The sequence below is a fragment of the Vanessa tameamea genome, chromosome 20 (genome assembly GCF_037043105.1).
Source record: "Vanessa tameamea isolate UH-Manoa-2023 chromosome 20, ilVanTame1 primary haplotype, whole genome shotgun sequence".
NCBI lineage: Eukaryota > Metazoa > Arthropoda > Insecta > Lepidoptera > Nymphalidae > Vanessa > Vanessa tameamea.
Window position 1 is genome coordinate 7686545 of NC_087328.1, and position 27480 is coordinate 7714024.

At 33.6% G+C, this 27480-nt stretch overlaps 1 protein-coding gene across 4 annotated transcripts in view; it reads left to right on the forward strand.

The window, feature by feature from the left end:
• Window positions 1–27480, forward strand: part of LOC113401694 (uncharacterized protein) — a 123564-nt gene that overhangs the window by 44035 nt on the left and 52049 nt on the right. For 3 of the 4 annotated variants that reach the window (XM_064218037.1, XM_026641708.2, XM_026641710.2), the window contains exons 2-3: window positions 4890–4995; window positions 5893–7915. In XM_064218037.1, coding sequence (XP_064074107.1) covers window positions 4934–4995; window positions 5893–7915 — 2085 coding nt within the window. In that variant the 5' untranslated portion in view covers window positions 4890–4933. Of the gene's footprint in view, window positions 1–4889; window positions 5003–5892; window positions 7916–27480 lie in introns of all 4 variants that reach the window. The other variant, XM_064218038.1, reaches the window with a different exon arrangement.

Sequence of the window (27480 nt, forward strand, 5' to 3'; positions counted from 1 at the left end):
GGTAGTGCATGCAGATTTGGCATTTACAGCACTGTAGTGTACGGAAGTTTGGTGACAAAATATTATCGGAATTGTCATCTTGCCCTTGGTTCGCTTACGAAGCAACACTCGTGTAAAATTAAAACATAATTGATTTCATCAAGGTTTAAGTACGCGATAAATTATAATGATATGGTGCTATAAAAAAAGTGATACATTTTCAATATTTGCTTTTTAGCGTTATATCTGTAAACTATATTTCGTTTGAAGTTTGACTTTTAAAATTACCCCAAGGACGTAGGCTATTTTTTTTATGACGACCAACCCTTTAAGCGGGCGAAGTAGCGGGCGACTAATAAATTATAATTTACTAAAGTCACTTATATATTTTTAATATTAGACTAGAATAGACGCTTGATGTATTGGTTCGTATATCTTAAAGGCTGTCAAAAAAATTGAAAATATTAAAAAAAAATCATAAAAACTCTTTCGTTGAAAACTGAAAATACTTTATAACTAATAAAACTTTACAAAAGCGTAAATGTTATTTTGTTATCAATATTAATAATGATACTAGCCGATCATTTAGAATTCGTCCGGGTGATTTAAGAATTTTATTTAATTCCCAATTGGAACCTAAGATTTTATGTAATATTTTTTAAGTAATGACATGGTAATCAACATATTCATAATTTCATAAAAAAATAGATGATTTTTCGCTTAATATAAAATTAATAGTCGTAAAGAGTTTAATATTATGTAGCTTTAAATTTCTCCTTTTAAATATTATAATTAGAAGATTAGTGTCAAATAAAAAAATTCTTAAAAAACATTTGAAAGTGTATTAGAAATTCTGCCATTACATTTTAAAATAAGAACTAAATAATAAATAATTAAATAAAATATATTTTGTTCAAAAAAAAATAAAAAATTACGATGCATATAATTTAAATGTTATTTTATATAAAACATTGATCGATTTGAGTTTTTAACGTGTTCGCTTAACACCGAATTAATAGTCATAAAAAGTTTTATATCTTCAAAATAATATGTGATTCGAAATTTAAAAAGCAACACAAATGTTCATGTCGATTTAAAAGAGCGAATAAATCACTCCCAATCTGTATAAGGCACATACGGTTTTAAAACAATATATTTCGAAATTCGAATACATTTTATTGCACTGTGAATGCGGTTTACGCAAGATTATTGTTAATTCTCCAATATGAAATGCTAATATAAAGTGTAAGTAAGAGTGTTTTTTACGCCTCTAAAAAAACTGATAAAGGGTTTATTTTTTGAAGTAACTCGAGTGATTTAGCGCAGCCAAGAATCGATGTGATATGTATTTCTCATTTCGACTAAGTTGATTGTGAGTTTTGGGTTCGAATTCCGGATCTTAATCTCGGAGCTTACCTAGATAAATATCATGCGTTTTCATTGAGTCTTTTTCTCAATCCAGAACGTGTTGGTGGCCTTAGCCTAACAGTGGGATATTTACAAACTGTTACTTTTCCCTGCCGACCCTGGATAAATTCGTTAAGGGCAAGCGAAAGATCCATTATGAATTATATATTATATTATGCGATATCATTCGTGTTCTTTATTCAATTTTTGAATTCCACTAACAATAAGACCGACTTTTATATTTTTCTCTATGAAAAAATGTAGATTTTTATTTGTATTTGATTTTTTTTATTCTATAAAACGACATCTAGCGTGTAATAACGTAACAGCTATCCCGCCCGCCCAAGCGTTGCTTACGGAAAACGCATCAAGTTTTCATTACATTCCTACAGATGTCGCCACAGTTTTTTTTTTACATAGAGAAAAATCAAACATTCACAGCGTTTTTTTCACCAAAAAGATCCTATAGCAATAATAATGTACCAAAAAGTGAATTTCTGTACATACTAAAACACGAATCAATAGTGGCATAGCCATTAAAATAGTCAGGGGATCAAAAATAAACTATTTTTAATTTAGGTTAATATTTGAACAAAATCAAATTTCGGGTTTAATTGACTCAAAAAAAATTTAAAAGAATTTACAGTCTTCAATATATTTTTTTGAATTTTGTCAAATTTAATGTTAGTATACTTTATTGCACACAAACATTATATACATAAAACTTAGTACTAAAAATGAAATAAAACTAAAAGTAAAAATATAAAAATATTTGATGTGTTGTACAACGGTACAACGGTCTTCTGCCTAATTAGCCATCTCTTCCAGGCAACCGAATCTGAGAGAGATTTTTCAAAACGTAATCAGGGTAGGCGGTGCAGCCTACATACAAATATTTACACAATAATATTTACTAGGAGGTGTCCCGCGAAACTTTGCGTCTATTCAAAAGATTTTTTTCAGAATTTGGAAACCTATGACAGGTTTTGTTTTGATTTCATTTCCTGATGAAACCTTTTTTAAATGAATTTTCTAATATCAAATAGTATACATTCGTTCTGTTAGAATTGGAGTTTGTCGAAAACAATTTATTTTAATCTTGTTTACATTTTTCATTTTTTTTCTTATACATCCATATCGCCGCTCTCTAACGGGCCAGTAACTTTTTTCAAAAGAAATGATTTATTAATTCGTAAGGCTGGAGCTCTTCAAAATGAGACCATAACCGTTTTTATATGAATCTATTGCCTCATAATCACTGGGACAAAAATCGGTTTACGCTGTTAATAAGGTACTTAATACATATATAAATATTTTAAGATAACAACACATTACAAAGAGATTAATTTAAGTCGTCCCAACTATTCAATTAAAATCCGTTTGTCAAGGAAAACATAGTGACGAAGCCTGCATGTCTAATTTCAACGAAATTCCGCCACATGTGTATTCCACCAACCTGCATTGGAGCAGCAACCTCGAAGGGAGAGGAGGTCTTAGGCCAGCAGTGGGAAATTTACAGGCTAATGTAATGTACCTATATTAAATGTCAACCTACTACCTGTTGGGAAAGTAGATTCTACAGAGAAGAACCAACAAGAAATTCAGTAGTTACTCTATTGCATAGTTACTCTATTGCATATTTAAATACATACATATTAGTTAGACGTAGTGTACAGACAGTAGGGGTTCGATTCATCATTGGGGGTACGAAAACAAAAGGACATGTTTAATCTATACTTATGAGGATTTAATAATGGATATTACTTTTGTAACGCTTAACTGAAAAACTACTAAATCAGTATACATAAAATTTACACCAGAAGATGCGGTGCGATTTGGAAAATGTTTTGGTACATAATGTTTACTTAGTTTAAAACAAAGTCGTTTCCCACTGTACCTACGCTTGGATATTTCAAACTATGTAACCGATTTTAATGCGGTTTTCACCAATAAACAGAATGATTTAAGAGGAAGGTATAGTCAATGCATATTGTCACCTTTCCTAGCCGGAAAAAAAAAACAAAAATGAAAAAGATTTGATCTTAATTGTACCCAAGTGAAGCCGGGACGGGTAGATAGTCTATATATATATATCTATACATATAAATCGTAACAGATCGAAATCTGTACATATTCATTAACGCAATCACATACATAAATATGACTTTTAGAATTTTTGTCTTTTTAGCTGTTCGTTTGTTATCGCTAGTCGAATAATTAATTACTCGGAATCGGCTTAACCGATTTGGATTTTTCTTTAGTACTTTAGTAACCTTGGGGTAACATATAGCGTATAGTTTTATTAAAATCGGAGTGTTATGGAATCAGGGCTGATAAGGTTAAAATCTTTTTAAAGAGTTCCAGTAATGTTGCATTTGAAAATAAATTTAAATAGGTACGGCGCAGATGATTTTATGTTTATACTCCGGTTCCTTCTCATTCCAAAAACCTTTTCGTTTACTTTAAGCGAATCCAGTTTCCAATCCATACGGCCAACTTTATGTCGCTCTGTCGCGTGTTCGCTGGCACCAGCGAACTATATGAATTAGTAGCTACGATTCGCAGTTCCACTCGGTTAAAATTTAGATTGTTTTCGTTTCATGAGTAAATTTTATATTCTTTTAATATTTAATAAGGTTGAGATTAATGTGGAATGTATTACCATATTAAAAGTATTGCTATCGTATAAGGGTTTGTTTATATTACTGTTCTGCGACACGAATGGGTGATATGCAGTTTACTTATAAACAATATCATAGTACTGAACTGGCTCAGTTGTGTATTTTTTTGATGGATTTTTGCAATGAAACATCTTAGTCCAATGGTTGGCTTCGCATTGGCAGTGTTGGTTCGGTTGGTTGGTTGATTGAAATTATTATTGACTATTATTAAATGGCCCATTTACTAATCTAACTTCCAAAAATTATTAAAAAACGGTTTAATTACATACATGATTTTATATATAAAAACACGATAAGTAAAATGATATATTGGGCACCGAATCTTCGGGAACCGATCCTTTTTTAGTGTAAGTAGCAATTATTGAATGTAAGAAAAATGCCTGCTTTATTGTCCCGTTTTATGTCCCGCGGGCGGCATTGTTGTGGGACATCAAAGGATTCGCAATCTTTTTGATATGTGATTCTTGGTTGTAATATAATTATGATTTTAAATTACGATTGTTAATGTATTTCCGGTTTAATTTCTGTTTTTTATAATGCTGTTTTAAAAATAAATGGTTTTTCTGATCTTTTACTGGATGTTATTCAAAATTATTTTATCTTATTACATGAAATCCCAATTCTATGAATCATTTTTATTTTCTAATTTAGTACAATTTCATTCTATTAAAATATATATTTTTTCAGTTAATTTAATCGAAAAATATAATTCGAAAACAGCTCATATCAATTGATATTTATGAAAACAAATATAAGTCACATTGCGCTTATAAAAAGTTATAATGTAATTTTCCGCTATAATTTATATTATTGTTGTTTCAGATGACCGTGTAGGTGCGCGCATTATGCGCGGTGTCACGTGATCAATGGCGACCGCGCGCCCGCGTTCCCCCCAAGATGGCGTCCGAAGACGACGCGACTTCTCCAGGTCCCCTGTATTTACCGATTTTCTCTTTCTTTTTTTAATTAATGCAAAGTCATACTTAAAACATTGATTTAGCAAGAGTGTGACCTTATCTTGTGAATATTTATTATTAAAAAAAAAAAAACGAATTTTCTAGCAGAAACGATTTATCGGTAAATATTTATAAATTGTTTATGTAATTCAATGAGACTGAAATGTTTGTGAGACGCGTGAGTAAACAGAAAATAAATAAAATGAAACATTTTTATTTGCTCGTAGACATATAAGACGTCGGAAAGTCAGCTAAATAACAGCATGTCTGACTCAGTGCATTAAGTATAAATACATCAATAAAGATATTTTACGTGTAGGCAGCATGGAGGTGTATTCACGTCTCCTCTATTTGCTCACTCATTAAGTATAATTTGTCTTTCCTCTCGTCTTCAATTGTATTTCAAGGAATTCAATAAATATAATAACATAAATTAGTCTTCTGCAAAAAGATACGACATGTAAACATTGTTACGAGGTCGCGTATCGCCGAATTGCCAACGTCCGCCTATTTATACACGAGGCGTCTTCCGTCTGTCTGTCTGCCACCTGCTGTCTTCTCGCAAATACCTCGCAATTTCAATTCTTGGGCAACCATTTCTGATAATATCTGCAGTATTCTACTTCATAATTTCAAGTTCACTTATATCTATGTCTTTTCGTCTAACGTCCATAATGGCTCTTCAAAGAAAAGCGCAGATACGAATCATCTGCTCCGATATAACTCTTCGTCGGAGTGGGTCGCGGGGAATCCTCCCGGAATTCAGCGGCGAGTTGCGGGGGAAGCTGGCCCGCTCTAAATCCGTCGCACTCGCCGCCCAACCGCTCGGCGGGTTACACGTTACGCTAAAAATATCGCCGTGTGCGCAGGTCGCCGTACGTGACGCTGGGCGCGGTGCGTTACACCGTTCGCCGCGCCCCGCCACCGCGAGCCTGCCCTTGCCGCTGCTGTTCCGAGGAGGCGGTGGCGGCGTGCCTCGGACGCGCCAAGCCGGACCGCCGCACGCTGGAGCGCTTCCAGCGCCGCCTGGGCCGCGGCGCGCGCGACGAGCGGCCCTCGCGCCACCAGCGCTTGCGAGACCTCACCGAGCGCCTGTTGCCGCGCTCACACACTGCTCCCACCCCACCGCCACCGCCGCCGCCGCCACCGCCGCCGCCTCATTCAGCGCCCGTGTTGCCACCAGTACCACCTCCGCGGTCACGGCATCGCCACAGCCCATCCCGTGGCATATCTGTTGATCGTTATGATGACTTTGATACCGACAAAATTACCTTAGTTCGCGTAGAGCCACGTTCAATTGTCGGATCGTATGCGCAAAAGACTATACCATATCGTAGTGCGTCTTTTTCGCAAGGTGACTTTGCGCAGGATAAGTATTATCGGGGGAAGCAACCATCCATTTTCGATTTTGGAAAACGTACCAAACGAAAAGAAGAAAACGAATCTGTTTCCGGTCGTGATGAGACCACGAGTGTGACTGAGGAAAATGTGACAGAAGGCGGGTCGGTAGCGTCAGTAGATTCTGCAGTCGGTTCGGATGAAGGATTGATTGTGCATGCTTCGCCAGCTCCACGTTCTGCACCGCCAGATGCACTTCATAAGCAGCTTGGTGCTCGATCGTTAACGCATCCGCTGCCGCGTCGCGTACCTCCAGTGCGGGAGGAGGGACCGGCCGATGCCGGTGGTAGCCTACCGGTGTTAATGACCCCACGTGTTTTACACGAATTACGTGAAGAAAGTGACGGTTCACAAGCTGATAGTGCGCAGGCGCATAGTGAAGGCACGTCACCCCTTGAACCCACCCAACCTTTTGCGTTCCCACCTCTTCCAGCTCCTCCAGGTAACATTTGTGCGAACGTCGACTGTGAATGTGTTAATATTCCTCATCGTAAAGAATCAGCTAGTGAAATTGATAATTCGGTACCGATACCTGTACCTGTATATGAGTGTATAGTGAAACAGTGGTCAAAGGAATTGCCATCAGAGGAAGCTCAGCGTTCAGATGGTGCATCGGATGGTTCTTTGGATCGAGACAAAGAAGACGAAACAATAACCAGTGAACAGGTTGCAAATTTATTAGCTGCTGTACAAAATCCGTGCACAGCGGCGCCTATCGGTGCACGAGAGAGACGCAGGCCTCTAGATAAAACTAAAAGAAGGAAAGGAATCTATATTACAACTGCAAGTGATGACGGTGGTGAAGAAGATCCTCCATCTTCTGTAAACGGATGTAAACGTGAAAGCAGTGACGTTTCCCTTTCAGACATGCGTTTATCAGCAGAGGCTAGAACATCTTCTTTACTCGGAGAAAAATCCGACGATTCATGTGCAAATGGACCGCCGAGTCCAAGTGAAGGATCAACGCCTGTGTGGCCAAAATCAGAAGAATTAAGGGCGAGGCGTGCTCGGTTTTCTCAACAGAGCTCTGATGAAAGAGATGAGGATACTTTTCGAGTAAGACGAAAATACGGAGTTACTTCTCGTGGAGACTCCCCGTCTGAAGCAGAAAGCGATTCTTGTTCTCGAGATAGAACTGCATCGCCTTCTCCGTTTAGTCCTTCAGACACTTCAGATGTAGAAGTAAAACGACATCAATTCACAAGAGGTCCTTTTGGAAAAAATTTAGAGGCTCCTTCAAGTCGATCTGTTGAAGTAGGTCGCAGGAGTTTTTCAGATGCCACCGTACCATGTCGAAAAATTAGCGCTGGTGCAGTACCTACCGGTACGAGAACAAAGGGGCCTACACATGTTAGGGCTACATCTTCGCCTTCAAAACTTGCAGGCGTTAAACCAGGCACGGATTTGTTGGCCGAACTTCTTCGGGGCAGTTCTGAGGCGCTGTCTAACTCTTCGACTTTCGACAACGTGATCTTGACCCTGCATCAGCATAACGTGAGTGTTTTTTTCTATTTATATATTACTTTTAAGACTGATTTTAAGTATAAGTTAATTCTAGAAAACTATATCTGGATTTAGATACCTACATTCATATTACGTAGAATGAATTATGATTTATAATATTAAGAGATCATTAAATAAATAATACAGCACTTTCCGCAACTTCAATCGTTGCAATGATAGACGTAAGTCACCTTCGTTCATCATATTAGCAAAATCTTTTATAAACTAAATTTATTTATCGTGTTAATCTTTGAAAAAAGCGGACGAATATATTTTTATTTCCGATATGTGTACATCTAAATTATTTTCTAGAAATTTTTACTGGTCATATATAATAATATAAACAATTTCGCTTACGGTTCCACTTAATCCGAGATCAGATTCATGGTCGGATGTTTAAATACATTACTCGTGTTTCCCAGCATTTCTCAGGCCAATGTCGTATGATTCACGCAACAGCTGTTCCAAAAACATTAAAATTTTAAGGGTGATTGTGGATATTAATAGAACGTCGACAGTGAACTTAGCGTTCGGTGATTTTACAATTCGGCGGATTTGTCATATTAATTTAATATCTGTCTTTTATTAATTTGACAATTGCTCATTCTTTGATGAATGTCTACGCACATTATTTTAATTAAATCGAAATAGATGTTTCTTTCTCCTCGACACTTATTGAACTTGATTACTTCTTGAACTATTGTAGTTAATGGTGCCTACTGAGGAGGATATATCATAAAGTTTTTCAAATAAACGTTCACTCTCTATTCCCTCACTCTTGTCCGACTGTCCGGCGATCCGACATGACCGGCGAGAGTTCAGACGCAGAAAAAAGCATTTGGGTGAAAGCACAGCCACCTTTATCATGAAAACCCTTTTTTATGATTTTGATTTGTAGTTTCAATACTGGATCTCGGGATATACAGACTTATAAGCTTACTAGATCAACGTCGTCGTGAAACTTAATTGCACGCCGAATCATTGTATTTCACTGTTTTTTTTACGAGTATATATTTATAATTTAAATTATAGTGATTTGATAAACGATGTTGTATCTTCTTTCTAATGTCAAATCGATGATGGCAGAGAGAGAAAGAATTATTGTGGCAAAACCTTTAAGCCCCCCGGTGTTTCAGATGTCCATTGGCCGTTGGTCGTCAATTTCCATCACGTGAGCCTCCTGTTCGTTTGCCAAAAGAATTCAGTGCTTAATCAATATCCGCTGCAAAACGTTGTAAATCCTATATTATGTCGTTTAAAGATTGCTATCACTGTAACTCATATAAAACGAGTACTATATCCAAAAAGTATAAACAACTAATTATGGTAGCACTTTCGCAATTATGATCTCGTTTTTAATTGTCGCACTTGCAGAATGAACTGGTAATATTGATTAATTGAATGATTTTTTTTTAATGTCACTTTCTCTTGAAAGTTTTTAAGTAAAGGATTGGTATTCAAGCGTTGAAGGTCAATTTATTTTATTACGTAAAGATAATAAAAATGTAAGATCGTTGGTACGAATGAAATCAACGAGCTTGTGAAACTTTTTACGATTGAAGAAATTAAATAAAAATATCATATTATATTAATATCGATAATTACTATTTCTGTAAGTGATGTATAAATTTGGCATTGCAATTGAAACGAGTATATCTTCGTTTCGAATATTTAAAAAGTATTTGACTGTCTTGATCGTAATAACACTTAAATAAAACGATTTTAATAAATTATTTTTACCATTTTATATTTTTATGTACAAGTTTTTTAGAATAACTTTGAAAATAGAACCTAATCTATATCGATATAGGTACATATTTAAAATACATTTACGCTGTCGATATATTGAAAAAATACATTCATGTTTGAATCAATACAATGAACCTTTAGTTTTCTTTGTCTGCAACATCTGCCTACACTGGAACAATACTAAAAAGAATATTCTACACAATACTTCTGATTAAACCTGTCGTACTTTTACATCGGGTTATGATTCCAGTGTTAAAATTTGTCTCTTCCCATACTATATTTTATTAAAAGAATAAGGTGACGGGGCGTTGTTTATTAAATTTGGAAAGAAGTTGTCTACAATTTTTTTTTTTTATAGAAGCGGAACGGCAAATGGGTTACCTGATGGTAAGTGGTATACCCATAGACATTAGCTCTGTGATAAATATTAACCAGTCCCTACATCACCAAAGCGCAACCAAACACGGGAACTAAGATATAATGTATCTTGTTATTGTATGCAGGCACAGCAGGCTGTTACACTGGCTCACTCACGCAGCAATCCCGAAATTCAACAATACTAAATTATTACTAATTACCGTTGTTAAGCGGTAATATATTTGCGGGTAATACTTACGGGCTTGCACAAAGCTCTACCACCGATTAAAAAATTATAACTGTATCTGAAATAATAAAATTTAACGTCTAGATCACTCGAAATAAACTCATAATCGTGAGTTTATATTAAATCCAACCCTTACAGTGAGTCACCGCGAAATAGGTCAGTGGCGATGTACTGTTTGCGTTCGTTTCTGGGTTACATCATACTGTAAATATGATTGGTACATATGTACATATGGTAAATAAGGCAAAATATTATATTATATTTGAAACACACGCGAGTTCGCGCACTTCGATTTCGGTTGATTAAAATTTGATTTTCAAAATAAATTCAAACAAATGAAAGTGAATTATTGACAGTTTAAAGTGGAAACTTATATTAGTTCGATTTTTGTATTTTTTCAGTGCGATTGAAAGTCGATTTCAGTTATCGACTAAAATCACGTGTAAAATTTTGAACTCACTACTAGCGTGTACCTGTAATGAATATCTATGATTATTAAATCGATAATGAAGTGTAGCAAAACTCTTAATTATTTGGTTTTCTTATCCTGTCGGATCCCGTCACCTTTTTCGAATATCAACCCACCTGTCTGGTAGACGCTTTACCAGTTATGAAAGTATTACGATGTAGAACTTAATTATATATGTGTTAGATGTAGGTAAAATATAATTAATTTGCGTATTCGTGTAAAATAGTAACTTCCGAATTTCTTACCGATTCTTGTATGTAGAATCTACATTCGAAAACCGCACCGTTTTTAGATTTGCATTCTTTCCTCTTGTAAAATTACTATTAAAAATTGCTTGTAAAACTTATTTTAATATGCTAAGAGTACTTCTGATTTTGATATAAATATTATGTTAGGTATAGAAACAATTAGAACGAATATTTTTTTTTTATTAAAACCATAAATATATTACTTATTAGTTTCGAACAATCGTATTTCAGGCAGGTAACCTATCGATAAAGCGCCGATGTTTCCCAGACCGCAATTGCATTTGTTTGACATGCATTCTCTTTGTTTAGTTTCGTGTTTCAACTACGATTTGTTACCGGTTTGTTATTAATCACATGTCGTAGCTTTATTTGTGGACATGCACATGTGGTGTTGAACAACGTAATTACACGCATGATTCATTGGTTGTTTTTTTTTTATTGTAACTGTCAATTAGACGTAACATTGATTGAAGAAATCATATAAACAGATGTACTTCATTTTTAGGGTTCCGTACCCAAACGATAAAACGGGACCCTATTACTAAGACTCCGCTGTCCGCCCGTCTGTCAACATGCAGTATATCATGAACCGTTATAGAAAAACACTTGATATTTTTTACAGTTGATGTATTTCTGTTGTTGTTGTTGTCTGGGTTATAACAACAAATTAAAAACAGAATAAAATAAATATTTAAGGGGGCACCCATAAAATAGACATGATTTTTTTGCCGTTTTTATAGATAATGGCACGGAACCCTTCGTGCGCGAATACGACTCGCACTTGGCCGGCTTTTCTATTAAATTGATGATTTATTAGTTGAAAATGTAATTATATAAAAAAAACTGGTTACTCGTCGTTACTTTTATTTTTTTATAACGTAGGCAGACGAGCAAATGGGCCATGTAATGGTAAGTGGTCGCCACCGCCCATAGACATTGGCTCTATCTATTAATCATTCCTTACATCGCTAATGCTCCATCAACCTTGTTAGCTATGATGTTATGTCCCATGTGCCTGTAATTACACTGGCTCAAGAACAGGAACACAATAGTACTGAGAATTGCTGTTTAGCGGTAGAAAATCTAATGAGTAGGTGGTACATATCTACCACCATGTAAATTCGTCTGAATTACCTACCGGGTCTAAACCATTCAAGGACTTACTCAAATACACACAAAAAATTAATCGAAATCACTCCAACAACCTAAGAGGAGTTCACTTATATACGCACTCGCAGATTTATGTCTATAAAGATATTTTTATTGTTGTATTATTGTACGAGGCTAGCGTATAAACACGTTATACACGCACTTAACGTTTCATTCTATTTTTGATTTTTAGTGTAATGTTGCCAGTATAAATCAATATTATATAAAAATAGTTTTTTTTATTTGTTTAACCAAATATAACATAAGTTAATTGCAATATAAATGACGTGAATAATTAAAAAAGTTCAGACCTACTTTACTTTTCATAAATAAAATGTCTATTAGTTCGAGAGGTTGCTCTGAATCACATTTATTTTCGTTTCGATAAAAATCGATAACTTGGACGAGCACTATAATACCGGCGTCGCCATTTTTATTTTCAGATTTGGCGCCATTAAAATAATTAAACATGTCATCGTGACCGAGAAACATTTAAATAGGTAGATATTTTGATGCATCTGATGGATTTAGATGACGTAACGTATAACGTGTTTCTATATTAATAAAGTATTTGTGTATTTCTGTTTCTATGCATAAGTATTCTTACTTTAAAAAATATATATATGCGTACTTATATTTACATGAACATATATGGATCAGTCGTTACCGTTTTACGTTCACATGAGGAGTAATCTAACCAAGATACTACAGTATACAGTACACGTAACTTTGCACCAATCGCTGAGTTTCGTGCAATTCAAGCATAAAAGAAACAATTCCGGTTATAAAACAATTTGGAATACGTTTGTTTATTGCAAAGCCAGAGCGAAACGGCGCATTTAATTGCGAATCCATAATAGTTTGAGAACTATTGCTGGCATTGCGAATTATTTTGGTGTTGAATATGTGTGAATTCTGTATTGGAATGCAACAAAAATACCATGCGAAAAATGTTTTAAAATGAAATACTAAACAAAGGTTATAAAATTTATCGAATCACGTCAATAAATATTTATCATTTAGTTTCGTTATTTATTTTAAAACATATTGTACTCAAAGAGCTAATTTATTTTATTGTTCAAATAAAGATATCTCCTACCTTAAAGAACTTTAAAGTCACCTTAACTTTCAATATCAATAGAGGTATTCATTGAAATGTTATACACGCCTAGTAAGATCTTCAATGTCCTATACTCTATTCCAACCATAACAGAAAAAAGCCAAATAAATCACATTTGACAGCAAATTGACGCGATATCATTGGTTGAGAGCTTAATTAACCTATGATATTCACTATGGATTTTCGAAAAAATGGCGTTTTGAACGTCAACGATTTTCTTATCAGAATCATGGAAGTAAAATTAAAGTGGAAATAAGTAGTTAAGTGTAATAGTGTTGTATTATAAATAAATATATATTAATCATAAACTCTTAGTAGTGCACTACATAGTTGAGTTATTATATACGTAAATCTAAGGTTTGTTTATCTTTTTTCCTACTTTCATTGGAATAGGCTATACGTGATTTCATACATATATGTATACTTTATATTATAAATAGGTAAAATGTGTTTGTTTATGTAGGGGGCAATCTCCGGAACTACTAATAAAAAAAAATGGTATATTAGTCCTGATAGCTGTAGGGTATAAATTATAATTAAATAAAATATTTTTCTTTATTAATAACTTTCACGCGTTATATAAATAAACACACACACATATCTTTTATGAATAGACTATATTCTATAGAACGAAAAAATGTGCATGTACATCGAAGATACAAAAGATTTTATAACAGCTTGTCATGTAATTATTTGTTCGTAGTTCCTTACAATTGGAACTTTACTGGTAGTTATGTCTCGGATGCTGTCTATTCTTCCACACGTTTTTCCACGTAATTTTCCTAACTTTAAATGGTTCCTTAAACACGCGATAGACAAGCGACATGCATATAATGTTTAAAACATATACGTCAAAAGAAATGATTCTGTTGTTTATTATCATGTATTTCTATAATCTTAATTGGATATTAAAACAGCAATGTAACGCTTTCGAATTGCCGACATAAAATCGAAAAAGGGTCGTTACAACCTTAATGTAAATTAGTTTTTAAGTGGCCCCGAAAATAACCTTAAAACTTTTGTACGTTTTTGTATGCAAATGTCGACGAGATGGCCATGTTATAAGGATATTAGTGGAGGTTGCATTCTCGCATCGCGATTGTTCAGAGTTCAAGAGTGTTTACATACGAGATAATATATGACTCTATTATCGGTTTCTTTTTTAAGCAACAGTCGAAAAGTATAAAGCCTACGGATTTTAATTTAAAATACGTTAATATTATTTGAGTCAAATTTTAAATTCTAATTAATTTTACATTACTTTAGAGAACATTGATCTAACTAATATTAGGATAATAATAAATTATCATAAATATTTTTTTATTGAATGGCTTTATTTGAGGCCTTGCTCAATATTTAACGGTTGTTTTAGAATAGAAAATAAATTATAATGAAAAAGTTTTATAGAATTTTTCGAAATAAATGTAAAGAACGCTTTTAAGATGTCATTAGATTTATTATTTATGAAAATAGAAACGTCATTATAAACGCATATCGAAGACAAACGATAAGTGTGAGCACGGAAAAAAAAAAAAAAACATAATTTAAATGAAACTCGCAGATAAACATTCGCGCGTATGACGTTTACGATTCATACCGCGTTATAAAAATATTGGTGAAAATAAAAATAATTGAGATCAAACTGTGTAGCTTAAAAAGTTTATTTCAAGATTAAATAGGTCACATAACGACCTATATATAAGAAAGTTTGAATTAAGAACTAAACATATCATCTTGTGATTGGTTAGATAAGTCATACAACTGGTATATTGTATGTTTGTAAATTGTATCCAAAATTTATATTTTACTACAGTCTGTATTAACTTCGCACTGATATCATCCATAGTGTATGATGTAATAATTTTAAACTACCTCGTTGCCTTGGTGAACAGCTTATAAGACGTTAGATCCTTAGCTCCTGGGTTGGAAATGTTGGTTAAGTCAGTAAGGTCGTTAAGGTGCAGCCATGGCAGAAATCGAAGATCATCAATTTAAATATGCGTTGTTTTGTTCTTTCGCACATCCGTATAACGAATCAGAGGCATAGATAGATAGATAGTTGGTTAGATATATAGATAGATAGAAAGATAGAATGCTTCGTCTTCTTCATTCTTTATCTATACTAACATTGTAAATGGGAAAGTAACTCTCTCTGTCTATATTTTGCTCTTTAACGGTCAAACAATTATGAAATTTGATATCTAACCCCTGACGACCAACTCCTCAAACGCGAGCAAAGCCGCGGGCAACGACTAAAGTAAGAAACAAAATGTGAGCTAAGATATATCCAAAGAAACATATATATTTAATAATATAAATTTGCTCGGACAGGACGTTCAGCGACGGCAACAGGCTCGATCCTGTTTGGAAAAACTCAAAATACCTCCTATTAACGAGATTTTGATGTTTCTTTTATCGTAGTTTAGAGTTCTAGTATCAGAGTTACTATTTAAAAAAGCGCAATTATGAAATTAGTACGGGGTATTCAAAAATTTTTTGGAATTTATTTCTCTTGATGTTTCGTTCGATACACCGTTATAAACGCGAATATTAAATTACAACTACAAGAACTAAATCGAATCTCACTGATCACGATCGTGAAATGTCACCAAGTGATATGCGACATTGTCTATAATAATTATAACATTTGAAAGATATACGAATCAAAGTAGCGTGTCAACCTAAGTCACAGCTAATTTTAGCATACAAATGTTAACACCTTTTGTCATATAAAAATAATAAAACCTTTGTATGTATTAAGAGCCGAGATGGCCCAGTGGTTAGAACGCGTGCATCTTAACCGATGATTTCGGGTTCAAACCCAGGCAGGCACCACTGAATTTTCATGTGCTTAATTTGTGTTTATAATTCATCTCGTGCTCGGCGGTGAAGGAAAACATCGTGAGGAAACCTGCATGTGTCTAATTTCAACGAAATTCTGCCACATGTGTATTCCACCAACCCGCATTGGAGCAGCGTGGTGGAATATGCTCCATACCTTCTCCTCAACGGGAGAGAAGGCCTTAGCCCAGCAGTGGGAAATTTACAGGCTGATTATGTTGTATGTATTAATAGTAATGCTGAATCGAAACATATTTTTAAGGTTATACGGAGATATCACTGTGAAGAATATTACTAGTTTTTTTTAACAATCTGTTAAGAATTAATCTAAAATACGACTTAATATTTCTTAAAATTACTGACCTAATTTTTTTAAAATTGTTTATTTAATCGTAACCATTAATGTACACACTATATAAAAAAATGTATAGTTTTATACTACTAATTTTACTAACATTTTTATTGGCTGACTTATTGTGGGCTGAAACCGTATTAACAAAAGCCATAAAAAAAGAAAAATAATATTTCGTCATCATTCGCTTGCCCTTATCCTATTTATTTGAGGTCGGCATTGAACCGAATTTGTCTGATTTTTACGACTGGACATCTTTTCTTTAACTGGCTGGCAAAACGGATTTCAAGCGTATCACGCGTAGTATGATCTCTTTCATGAAGCAGAGACTCTCCGGCGCCCACTAAAAAAGCAGTGGTACCTATTTTGACTCTTCGAACTGAACCACGGAATTGATGGTTGGATGCCTGCGTGATGTAACGTACCAATTTAGAGATTCGACCATGCTGCTCTAAAGAACAATAATCCGACATACATTTTTTACAAATATCATTATCGTCAAATACGACGCGAATTTCAAACATGATTTAAGAAAACGAAAGGTCAACTTATTTAAGTGGGGTGGCACAATTTTTGGAATTATATGCGTTTTTTTATAAATTTCAAATACGTCATCAAATAGGTCACCACCGAACATAGACATTGGCACTGAGAGCAATATTTAATCATCTCTTACTTAATGCGCCCCCGACCTTGACACCTAAGATGCCTCTTGGGCCTGTAGTTACACCAGCTCAATTCCTCCAATCCGGAAGTATTGCAGCTCGGTGGTAGAATATAAAAAATGGGTGGTACCTACCCAGTCGGGCTTACACAAAGCCCTATAAACAAGAACGTGTCAATCTAGAAAGTATTGTCTATTAAAAAAGAGGAAGTTCATACGCATTTGAGTCTATATGTGTGTGAATTATTTTGACTTTTTATTTAAATTTTATGTAATTTTTTAAAATATATCTGCATTGCACTTTCTATTTTCGATGCGAATATGATATTCATATATTTTTACTTTTACACTAATAGAATTGAGATAAATATGACAATTTGTCGCCTATTTTTAATACTGGTGATCTTCTCGATAGTTTAGAAATGATTTTTTTTTCGTAGCGGAAGCGACTGGCTCGTCGCCAAATATCACAAAAGCTACCGTGGGTTTATTCAGCAATAGGTATTGCGAACGACTTTGCTTTTGTTTACAAATGAATATATATAAAATATAAATGTTTATTTATGGACTTTATCTATACTAATATTATAAATATGAAAGTAACTCCTTCTGTCTGTGTATAGCTATTTCACGGCCAAACCACTAAACCTAATTTAATGAACTTTGGTATGAAGCACACTTTAACACCAAGGCATACGTATACGTTGGCTACTTTTGAGCCTATAACTATATAAGCACATAAACTATATAAGTTCAGTTAAGTTTTTCGGCCACACTCTTAATGATACAATAAAAAGGGCTCTTGCCACCATCGACATTCCTGCTCATATTGAAGCCGGTGATTTGTCAAGAGCCCAGATGGACTGACATGGTTTTTTGAGAACGGGCCCTAGTGTAGGACCCTACACGAACCAACGATCAAACGATCCTAATATTCGTGTCTTATTTCCAATTTTCTTTTGTCTTATTTTCTGTTTAAGCGCTTGGACCTCGGAGTAGTGTAATAAACTTCGTTTAAAGTATAACACCTCGCCTTATTGCCTCTACCGGTGACACGAGGGCTGGTTCGTTTTTTGCCTAGAGGATCGGAATTGCGTTTCAACGGGGAAATGCTGCTAGCATTCTTGCCACCATTCCACGCAGTCATAATTTATACAGTAACTATTTTTAATTCATATTTGTATATATGTATTTAAGTTCAAGTATTAAAATAGTAATTCCTTTATTTTTCTGAACAGTTTTGTAACTTGACTTAACTAAATTAATAATGGCGACCATTTTAACCATGGTTTTCTTTTCTGAGATATTTTTCTGAATTTGACCACAAATCGTCTTCCCAGCTTACAGTCCTCCTCCATATCTTATCTATTAATGTGCGTTATTTATTTTTCTACATAAGATGTATGTCTTAATCAGTTTGTATCATTATCCGCTACAATATTTGATTTTTAATCACTTAATATGAATAATTATGTTTTATTACATTTTGTTATAACATCCATTTAGAAATGGCTTATAAGTGACAGTGTACACATTGCTTAATATTCGTTTTAGATTTAATTACCATGGAATATGTGTGTAGTTTGCTTAGCTTTGTAATAAAAAAAAAAAAGCAACATACATACAATTATAAAAGTCCTACTTTATCAATGAAAATAATTAAGCTACTTTTTTACGTGTCCTACATTATGAAACAAATGTTTTCTTTAAATTTCAATTCTGTATATACTGAAAGGCTGATCGTATATAGTCGATTGATTAGTCGTAATCAATCGACTGAGACATATAAAATATTTAGTAAATATAAAAAGTTATAACCCGTATCTTTTAAAAATATTATAATATAGCCCTTTTTGTTTGGAGTCGGTTAAAAACATATTAGTCTACGGACACAACATGAACGAACTAGCAATCGAATATAGATGTTTGATAGATCACCGCTGATACGATGTATTTATGTATTTATAGGTCGTGGGTTAGAAGCCAGATACAAGCAATATTTTGTTTGTAAGTTCTCTTATAAATAAACGCTTGCAATGTACTGCGTTATTATTTATTGTGTTTAGGGTTGATTTTTTTATCGATATCATAATAAGACTTTTATCGAAATTGAAGCCAAAATTGCCATGATAAAATGACGTTATGCATATATTATTACATAAAATTTACGATCTTATTCAAATGTTAAGAAAAAGTTTGAATAAATAATTTGAGTAATCTTAATTTATTTGTATTCCAGTTTATATTTATTGCTTTTGTCATCATGCATATAATAAAAAATAATTTAAGTTTATTTCGTTAAGAAATTAATTTCCAATATATATTAAAAATAGGTACAAAAAAGGTGTGTTGCGTATGATAAGATCGAAGCTTGTACAATAAGCTGCGTACGGACAGAAAAATCCTTTGAGTTACTATGTTTGTATTTTATTGTACTACTGACAATTAATAATTTTATTTACGTATCAATTTGTATTTAAATAAATATTTGCCTTCATTACGCTGTTTTGGATGCGTCTGTACTGTAGTTCCTTCGGTTACAAAAATACAAAGATTACTATTTATTTTTATTTATTTTAATATAATATATAATGTTACTATGTCAAGGGATAGCCGAAGTATTCCTTACAATTTTCCTCATATCAAAATATGATGTGATTTTAAATATAAAATTTAAATGTGAATTGGCCATAATCAATTCTGACAAGAATTTGACTATAAACCAATTTCTGATACTCAAGTCTTTTCTGATTGTAGGAGTACAGGTAAACAAACCTTAGATTTATACATCCTATTCGATTTGTTAGTAGCTCTTTTATACTGTAAATTACAAATAGTTCTTGATAAAATAATGAATCACTTATATCTATTTTAATTAAACTCCCAAAGATCCAATAAGAAATATGCCGACACTTCAAACACCATATTTTGTCCAATCCGTACTCAATACCATGGACTATTAAAGACTCAAAGTCTAAGTTATTTATTAAAATATACTGCAGTGCGAAATGTTGACAATCGCCTTAAAGTGATACGCCATTTTGATATGTGTATACTATAATATTTATAATGTTTTCAGTCAATATTGCATAACACATAAACACGGAATAAATTGCGTTTTAGTTTTAGTTAACATTCGCCCTGCACTTCCTTATACATATATCAAGATGATAATATTTGTATCATTAAGCTCGTTCTTTGTTGAATGCATAACTTCAACAATAAACAAAAATAAATTAAACATTAAACCAATATCCGTGCGAAGTTAAAACGAATAGATAATATTTAATATAAAGTTGGCATCAATAATAATTATAAGTGCATGTATCATTTCTCTTCTAAACGATCGTAATCGCAGGCGTGATATTTCCTCATAATGCGTCGCCGGACAGACAGATGTCGCTAGCTGCAGGGTTTATTGACGTTTATTAATTTAGTCCAAGATTAGACACCTGTTGATTTATTTATATGATGTGGGACGTGCCTTAGGATCAGTGTAGACGGTAGACCAGACAACAATTCTTTTCTTAGTGATGGGGCTTTGTGCAAGCCTGTTTGGGTACTATTCACTCATCATCTGCTATATAACACCACTTAGTATAGCTGTGTTCCGGTTCGAGCCAATGTTGGCCCAATTATATGTTATAAAATAAATAATAACGCAGTTATTTTATAATTATTGAATTTGTCAAGCACGATGAGAGTTTAACGAATAGGTTGGTGGAAAGCAACGTTACTTTATACGCTTCTTTTATATAACTTCTGTCACAAAATTTTTGTACTAACATTATAAATCGAGAAAGTGATCATCTGTCAACAAACATCTGTCTGTCTGTTAAGCATTCACGGCTTAGTTACTGAATCGATTTTGATAAAATTTTGCAAGCTTGAACGCCAAGGATGAGGTTACTTTTCACAATTTGAGGGGTTAAAGTTTGAAATTTTGGCACACACTGAATTCTAAGCGGACCTAGCCGAGGGTTCAACTAGTTTATAATATATTATCTCGTACAAATATTGGCATAGGCTTCCTATCCTACAAAAGAGACATTATCAGATTAAAGAGTATTTAAGATCGATCTTTTGCGCCTGTCTCGTCTAATGTCTGCTGTCGTTCAAAATCAGCGGAGATGAGTATATATCAAGAATTGTTTCGTTTCAAACTATGTTATTTTTAATGCAACGCATTTGGCCGTGCAGTCGCCAGTTTTTCTGCCAAGTCTAAGATTCGATCTCTAGACTGAATGGCATGAAATAAAACGTTTTACGTACTCATAATACGTCTTGAATCAACTTAAAATATTCCAATGATGGTTCAATAAGGGCTCAGTCCGCATTTCTCATTTGTAAATTATGATTGATTCCTAATCTGTGTGTGTGTGTGTGTGTTCCTAATCTGACACTAGTTCTACAGGAAGTGTGAAACACTGCTAACATCGTACATACGCCAAACCATGGTGTGGATGATTATGATATGTTTCTTGTGCCTGTAATTACAATGACTCATTAAACCTTCGGAACAAAGCAATACATGCTTCGGTGTAAGATAAAAATATGACGTGACAGGTTGCGAGAGCCGGGATTAATGATAAAGATACTCGAATGTCGGGAGTTTGAAATTGGTTAGTGGAAATTGAGTACGCTGCCATCCGTATTTAAGTTATGCTACTTTTGTTCATTATATAATAATAATAACAAAAAAAAAAAACATTTATATCTGCTACTGTTTGAATATTTAATTGTTTGTTGATTTTGTATAATTTCTTATGTTAGAAGAGTTGCTGGAAATCAATACTGTGTTTCGACTCTGCTATACTGAGCTGACTCCTACTCCTAATAATACTCATTATTTGTGTTCTGTAGTGCATGGCAATAGTTATTTCTTACTTTATGTTATATATGTTTGGAAATTCCAGAAGTTCCAGTCGTAGCTTACGAGTAAGCTCAGACCTTAGCTCAGCAGTGACTCATTTTTTTTTTCAAATTTATATATTTAATTAATTTCAACAAACTATGAGTTATTCCTTTTAAAATATTTCTTAGTATACTATATATACTATACAGTTAGTATAGGTATACAAGAAGTGATATTTACATTTAATAATGATATTGACAGTAGTGTAATTGACATAAAAATCCATTGTATACACAGTCGAAAATAATAATTAAATGAAAGAAAAACCTAATTATTCGTAAACATTGCCAAATGCATACGTCACAACGCATATTTACGTTTGCCATTCAACCAAAAAAAAAAAAAAATCGTACGCAGAACATGCCAAACACCTGTTAAATGTTATTCAAATGATAAAAACAACAAAAACGCTCTTCATAATTCGTAGTATTACACGTCCAAGTACGTCATTGAGATTGTATAATGACTAAATATAATTTGTCCTATAACATATTGTATACTTTTATTAATATATTTTAGTTGCACTTCGTTTATTCTAGCGTCGAACGAACGAAATTTAGTGACGCTTTAAATGACACCGAGCCAAAGCAATACGTGCAGAGAGAGAGATAGAACATCAGAGTTTACATTAGGACGTTAACGGAATATATTTAAAGACTTAATTACAGGCTAATTTCAGGCACAATTAAGAAATGTTCAACTCGATAGCTAGTAAAGAGCGTTTAAAATATTATGGTGCTATTAAAATTGTGGTCCATGAAAATCTCTAATGTAGTCCAGTTAATTCTTAACACAAGATCGGAGTTGGAAATCTCATAATGTTACGTTTCTGTATTTCAGAAAGTACGTAAATCCGTTGGTCCTTGAATTTCCTTCAGCTGTGTACGATTGCTGCTGAGTTTAATACATTTAAACCTATTTACTTACCAACCGTTGGGTCGAACGAAAATTTCTTTAAGAACCTAGATGAGCGCTAAGAAATAATTTTGTGGGACTTAAATTGAGGATGAAAGTTTGTACAGAAGTTAGTTTTTTCTATGTAAATATCGAAATAAGTCATTATGCTTTTGTTATTAATAAAAAATATATAGAGTTTTTGAAAATTAATTCCTTTATTAATATTTGCAATATCATATGTGTAATTTGGTAGGCAATGCAATCTTCCAAAAAATCTAAGAGGTGCTTCAGAAAATTCGATTTCTCCGATACGATATCCCCGGTTACACGGCTGGCTGGGCTATAAAATTGAAAAAGAGATCCTGTGCTTGCGTGTACTTGTGCTGCTGTACGTGGGCTGATATTTGGAAATGGGACTTTCTTTTTTGTTTAATCACGTAAACATCTTTGGTAGAACAATGTATATGCTTAAATAATATATTAATGGAATACAAAACATTATATCAAACTCACTGAATGCCGGAAAGTAATCGAATATTCGCTGTCACTCTGATATTCTTTGTTTTATATTATGAAATGAGATTTCTTTGACATTTCATTCATCGTTTAGATTTTTCTTGCAAGATATATATGCACTCGAATTTAACCTTAAAATTTTACTCTCGACATTTTCAAACATAGCTTACATAACTTCATAAGATATTTCAGTATAAAGAACTTATTTCAATATCACATCTCGTGTTGGAAATATAAATCTTTGAGTTCGTATGGAGTCTAGTTCAAAGAATTTTCACGATACGACAAAAAATTAGAATATCGAGTTCGATGTGATAGAAAATTTCTCGTATTTATGACCGCTATTCTGCGCACATGTGCGCTATTTTTAGCCTAATGCCAATGCCAAAGAATTATCGTTATGTAATGTATATAGTTATGTATTACATATGAGATACAATACGCTACATTTAATAATTTAAAATGAAAGCAAAGTTTTTTATCTTATTTTACTAACGGTGGTAGAGAATATCGCAAGGATATTTAGAACTATACTAGTTGAATCTGCGGTTTTGCCCGCGCTAAATTTATAAAACTGCCCATAGAACACAAACCATTAAACTCCAGTTTCCCCCTTGAAGGGCGAATCGTAAAAGTAGCCCATGACCTTCCCCGGGACTCAAACTAACTCCACACCAAATTTCATCTAAATCGGTTCAGCAGTTTAAGCATGAAGAGGTAACAGACGGAGTTACTTTCGCATCTATTATATCAGTAGAGATTTGTAGTATATTTTTAGAAGAGTGAAAAATCTAAATATTAAGAGCAACTTGTAATACAAACTTTTGGATTAAATTAAAAATTTTTAATACATTTACATGAAGACATTCCCTCAAAATTAAATATAATAAAACAAAATATTTCAGTTGCAAAATATTCAGCAAAATTCAACTTAATTTATATATTTATTTATTTAAGAGTACTTTTATTGCAATCAATAATCGTTCTACTTTTGATTTGAATAGATTTTTATTAACGTTTAATTGCTATAATTCGTTTTTATAAAATATAGTGCTTTTACACTTATTTAAAATAAAACTCGCTCTAAATATTTTTTCTAAAACATTCAATCAGAAAGTCCATTCTATAAATAAATAATATTAAAACTAATCCACAAGGTTTACTGTGAAAAAAGTTATCCCATTGCAATATACGATTATTGAATTATTTTACTAGGTGGTAGGGCTTTATACGTCCGTCTGGGCAGGTATAACCCAGTCATTAGATATTCTACTATCAAACAGCAAGAAAGAAATGAAAGCCAGTGTAACTGCAGGTACACGGGGCATAAGGTCTTATATGCATCTCTTCAGTACATGCATCAATTCCTAACGCTTGTGGCGCTTTGGTCATGTAAGGAATGGTTAATATTTCTTACAGCTTCAATGTCTATGAGCGGTGGTGACCACTTACCATCAGGTGACCCATTTGCCCGAACGCTAACAAATTGCAACACGGTTGATATGAATGCGTCAATTATGCATATAAATTTCTATAAAATGTTTCTTAAGGTATATAAAATGTTGACGCAAAAAGGTTTTACTCTTGCCTCGTTTACTGCATTTAACATGGTTTGTTTTTTGTAGCGAACTGTATATAATTATTTTTAGTTGTCCACATCGCACGTAATTAATTCGATGACGTTTTTTGGCGGCAAAAATAACACTTCCATGCATTTGTATATTAATGGAACAAGTGAGCAAATTAAGCAAATTATTTGTCAGCAATAATTGTTTGATCAAATTTTATAATTCTTGCCAAATTAAATGCCGCCAATATCGTTACTTGTTGGCAGCATTTAATCTTTTAAATTAAAGTGACACATTAGTTCAGTTAGTATGGGAGTTTGTTGAAAACAATTTACTTAAATTTTGTTTACGTTTTTCATACACATCCATAGCGCCTCTTACCGGCCACTAACTTTTTTCAAAAGAAATTCTTTGTTATTTCGTAACAATTTAGTAAAATGCCACTAAGAATTATGTTTAAAAAATGCACAAAATCGTTTTGAATGATCGAAAAGTGAAGTTGCGTGAGTTAGCTGACATCATAAAGATATTAAAAAGAGAGTATTAAGGCTTTATATTGCATGAGTATTTGACTATGAGAAGGCTCTGTTCAAAATGGGTGCCGCGTTTATTCACTGTTGACCAAAAACAAGAACGTGTTGATGTTTCTGAGCAGTGTTTGGCCATGTTTAAACGTAACAAACCTGATTTTTGTGTCGATATGTGACAATGGATGATACATGGATCCATCACTTCACTCTGGAATCAAAACGATCGTCATCTGAGTGGACAGCAACGTGAACCTCGACCAACGCGCCCGAAAACACAACATACGGTTAGAAAGGTTATGTCCTCGATATTTTGGGATGTGTATGGTGTAAGCATTCATCGACTATCGTGAGAAGGGAAATAACATCAACAGTGAATATTATATAGCGTTACTGGAGCGTCTGATGACCGAAATTGCAAAGAAACGTACGCAAATGGCGAAGAAAAAAGTTTTGTTTCATCAAGACGATGCACCGTGTCACAAGTCAATCAAAACAATGGTAAAACTACATGAATTGAACTTCGAATATGGTGGATACCATATTCGGCAGATTTGGCTCTCAGCAACTACTGGCTATTCGGAGACCCAAAAAAATGCTCGCCGGTAAGAAATTTCGCTCTAATGAAGGTTATCGCTGAAACTAAGGCCTATTTTGAGGCAAAAGATAAATCGTTTTACAAAAGTGGTGTTGAAATGTTAGAGCGGCGCTGGAATTAATGTGTTGTTTTTCATGGAAATAACGTTGATAATTAAAGCAAATTTTGAAAAAAAAAACTTGTCAGGCCCGGGACTTTTTCGACGACCGTGGTCGAGTAGTGTGTACATCGGTTTTCATGGGTACGCCACTCCGAGGTCCCGGGTTCGATTCCCGGCCGAGTCGATGTAGAAGAAGTTCATTAGTTTTCTATGTTGTCTTGGGTTTGGGTGTATGTGGTACCGTCGTTACTTCTGATTTTCCATAACACAAGTACTTTAGTTACTTACATTGGGATCAGACTAATGTATGTGATGTTGTCCAATATTTATTTATTTACTTTTCAGTCTATGTGTTATTTCGTTATAGTTTTGACAAATTTAATATGTCAATAATATTTGTGACACTTCTGACTAAAAAAGTGTATCTGATAATACGTCGTGTAATGTATTATTTTTGGCATTTGCGCAATTGTGTGATTATGTAAGTATGGTCTAATAGTCTGAACTATTCTGTAAGAACAAATTCGAAACCCACCGCAGAACATGATCGTGAAATGTCAGAAGGTGATATGCGACATTGACTTTAATAATTATAACATTTAATATTAAATATACACAGAGCAACGGATCATAACGTAGTGCCTTAAGACGGTTTTCAACATTACACGAGTGAAATGCGAAGTGAGTTTTTACAGCATAGCAATATTGATTGTCACGTGTCATAAGTTCATCATATAGAGCAATATATAATATAACTTTATAATTAACAACACTATTAAAAGATACGAGTACTTAAATAAAAAAAAAAAATTGTGAGTCTCTGTAACTCAAAATATTTTATACACATAGAAATTTTAATACTCAGAAACGTTGCACTTCAATAAATAATTGATATTGACAAACTCATGTAAAGGAGTGTAGAGTGGGGTGACAGCATAACGATTTTAGAGGGCGTCACGCCGTTTGCCGTGACGGCATACGAGTCGGTCTTTTGAAGCCCGCCAATGATGCTACACCAAAATTAAACCGACACAATAATGACATCGAAACATGTAAATGTGTAAACATGTTATCTGGTACGTATTCGTACCCTTATTTCCTTATCCAGGAATTTGAACGTACAATATTACTTACATCAAAACTCTATGGTGCTTAACCGGTCTTAAAATCGCGATCTTAAGTGAACTACGCGTCCGATTTTGAAAAGACAAAAAAAATACACTTTAATTTTACAATATC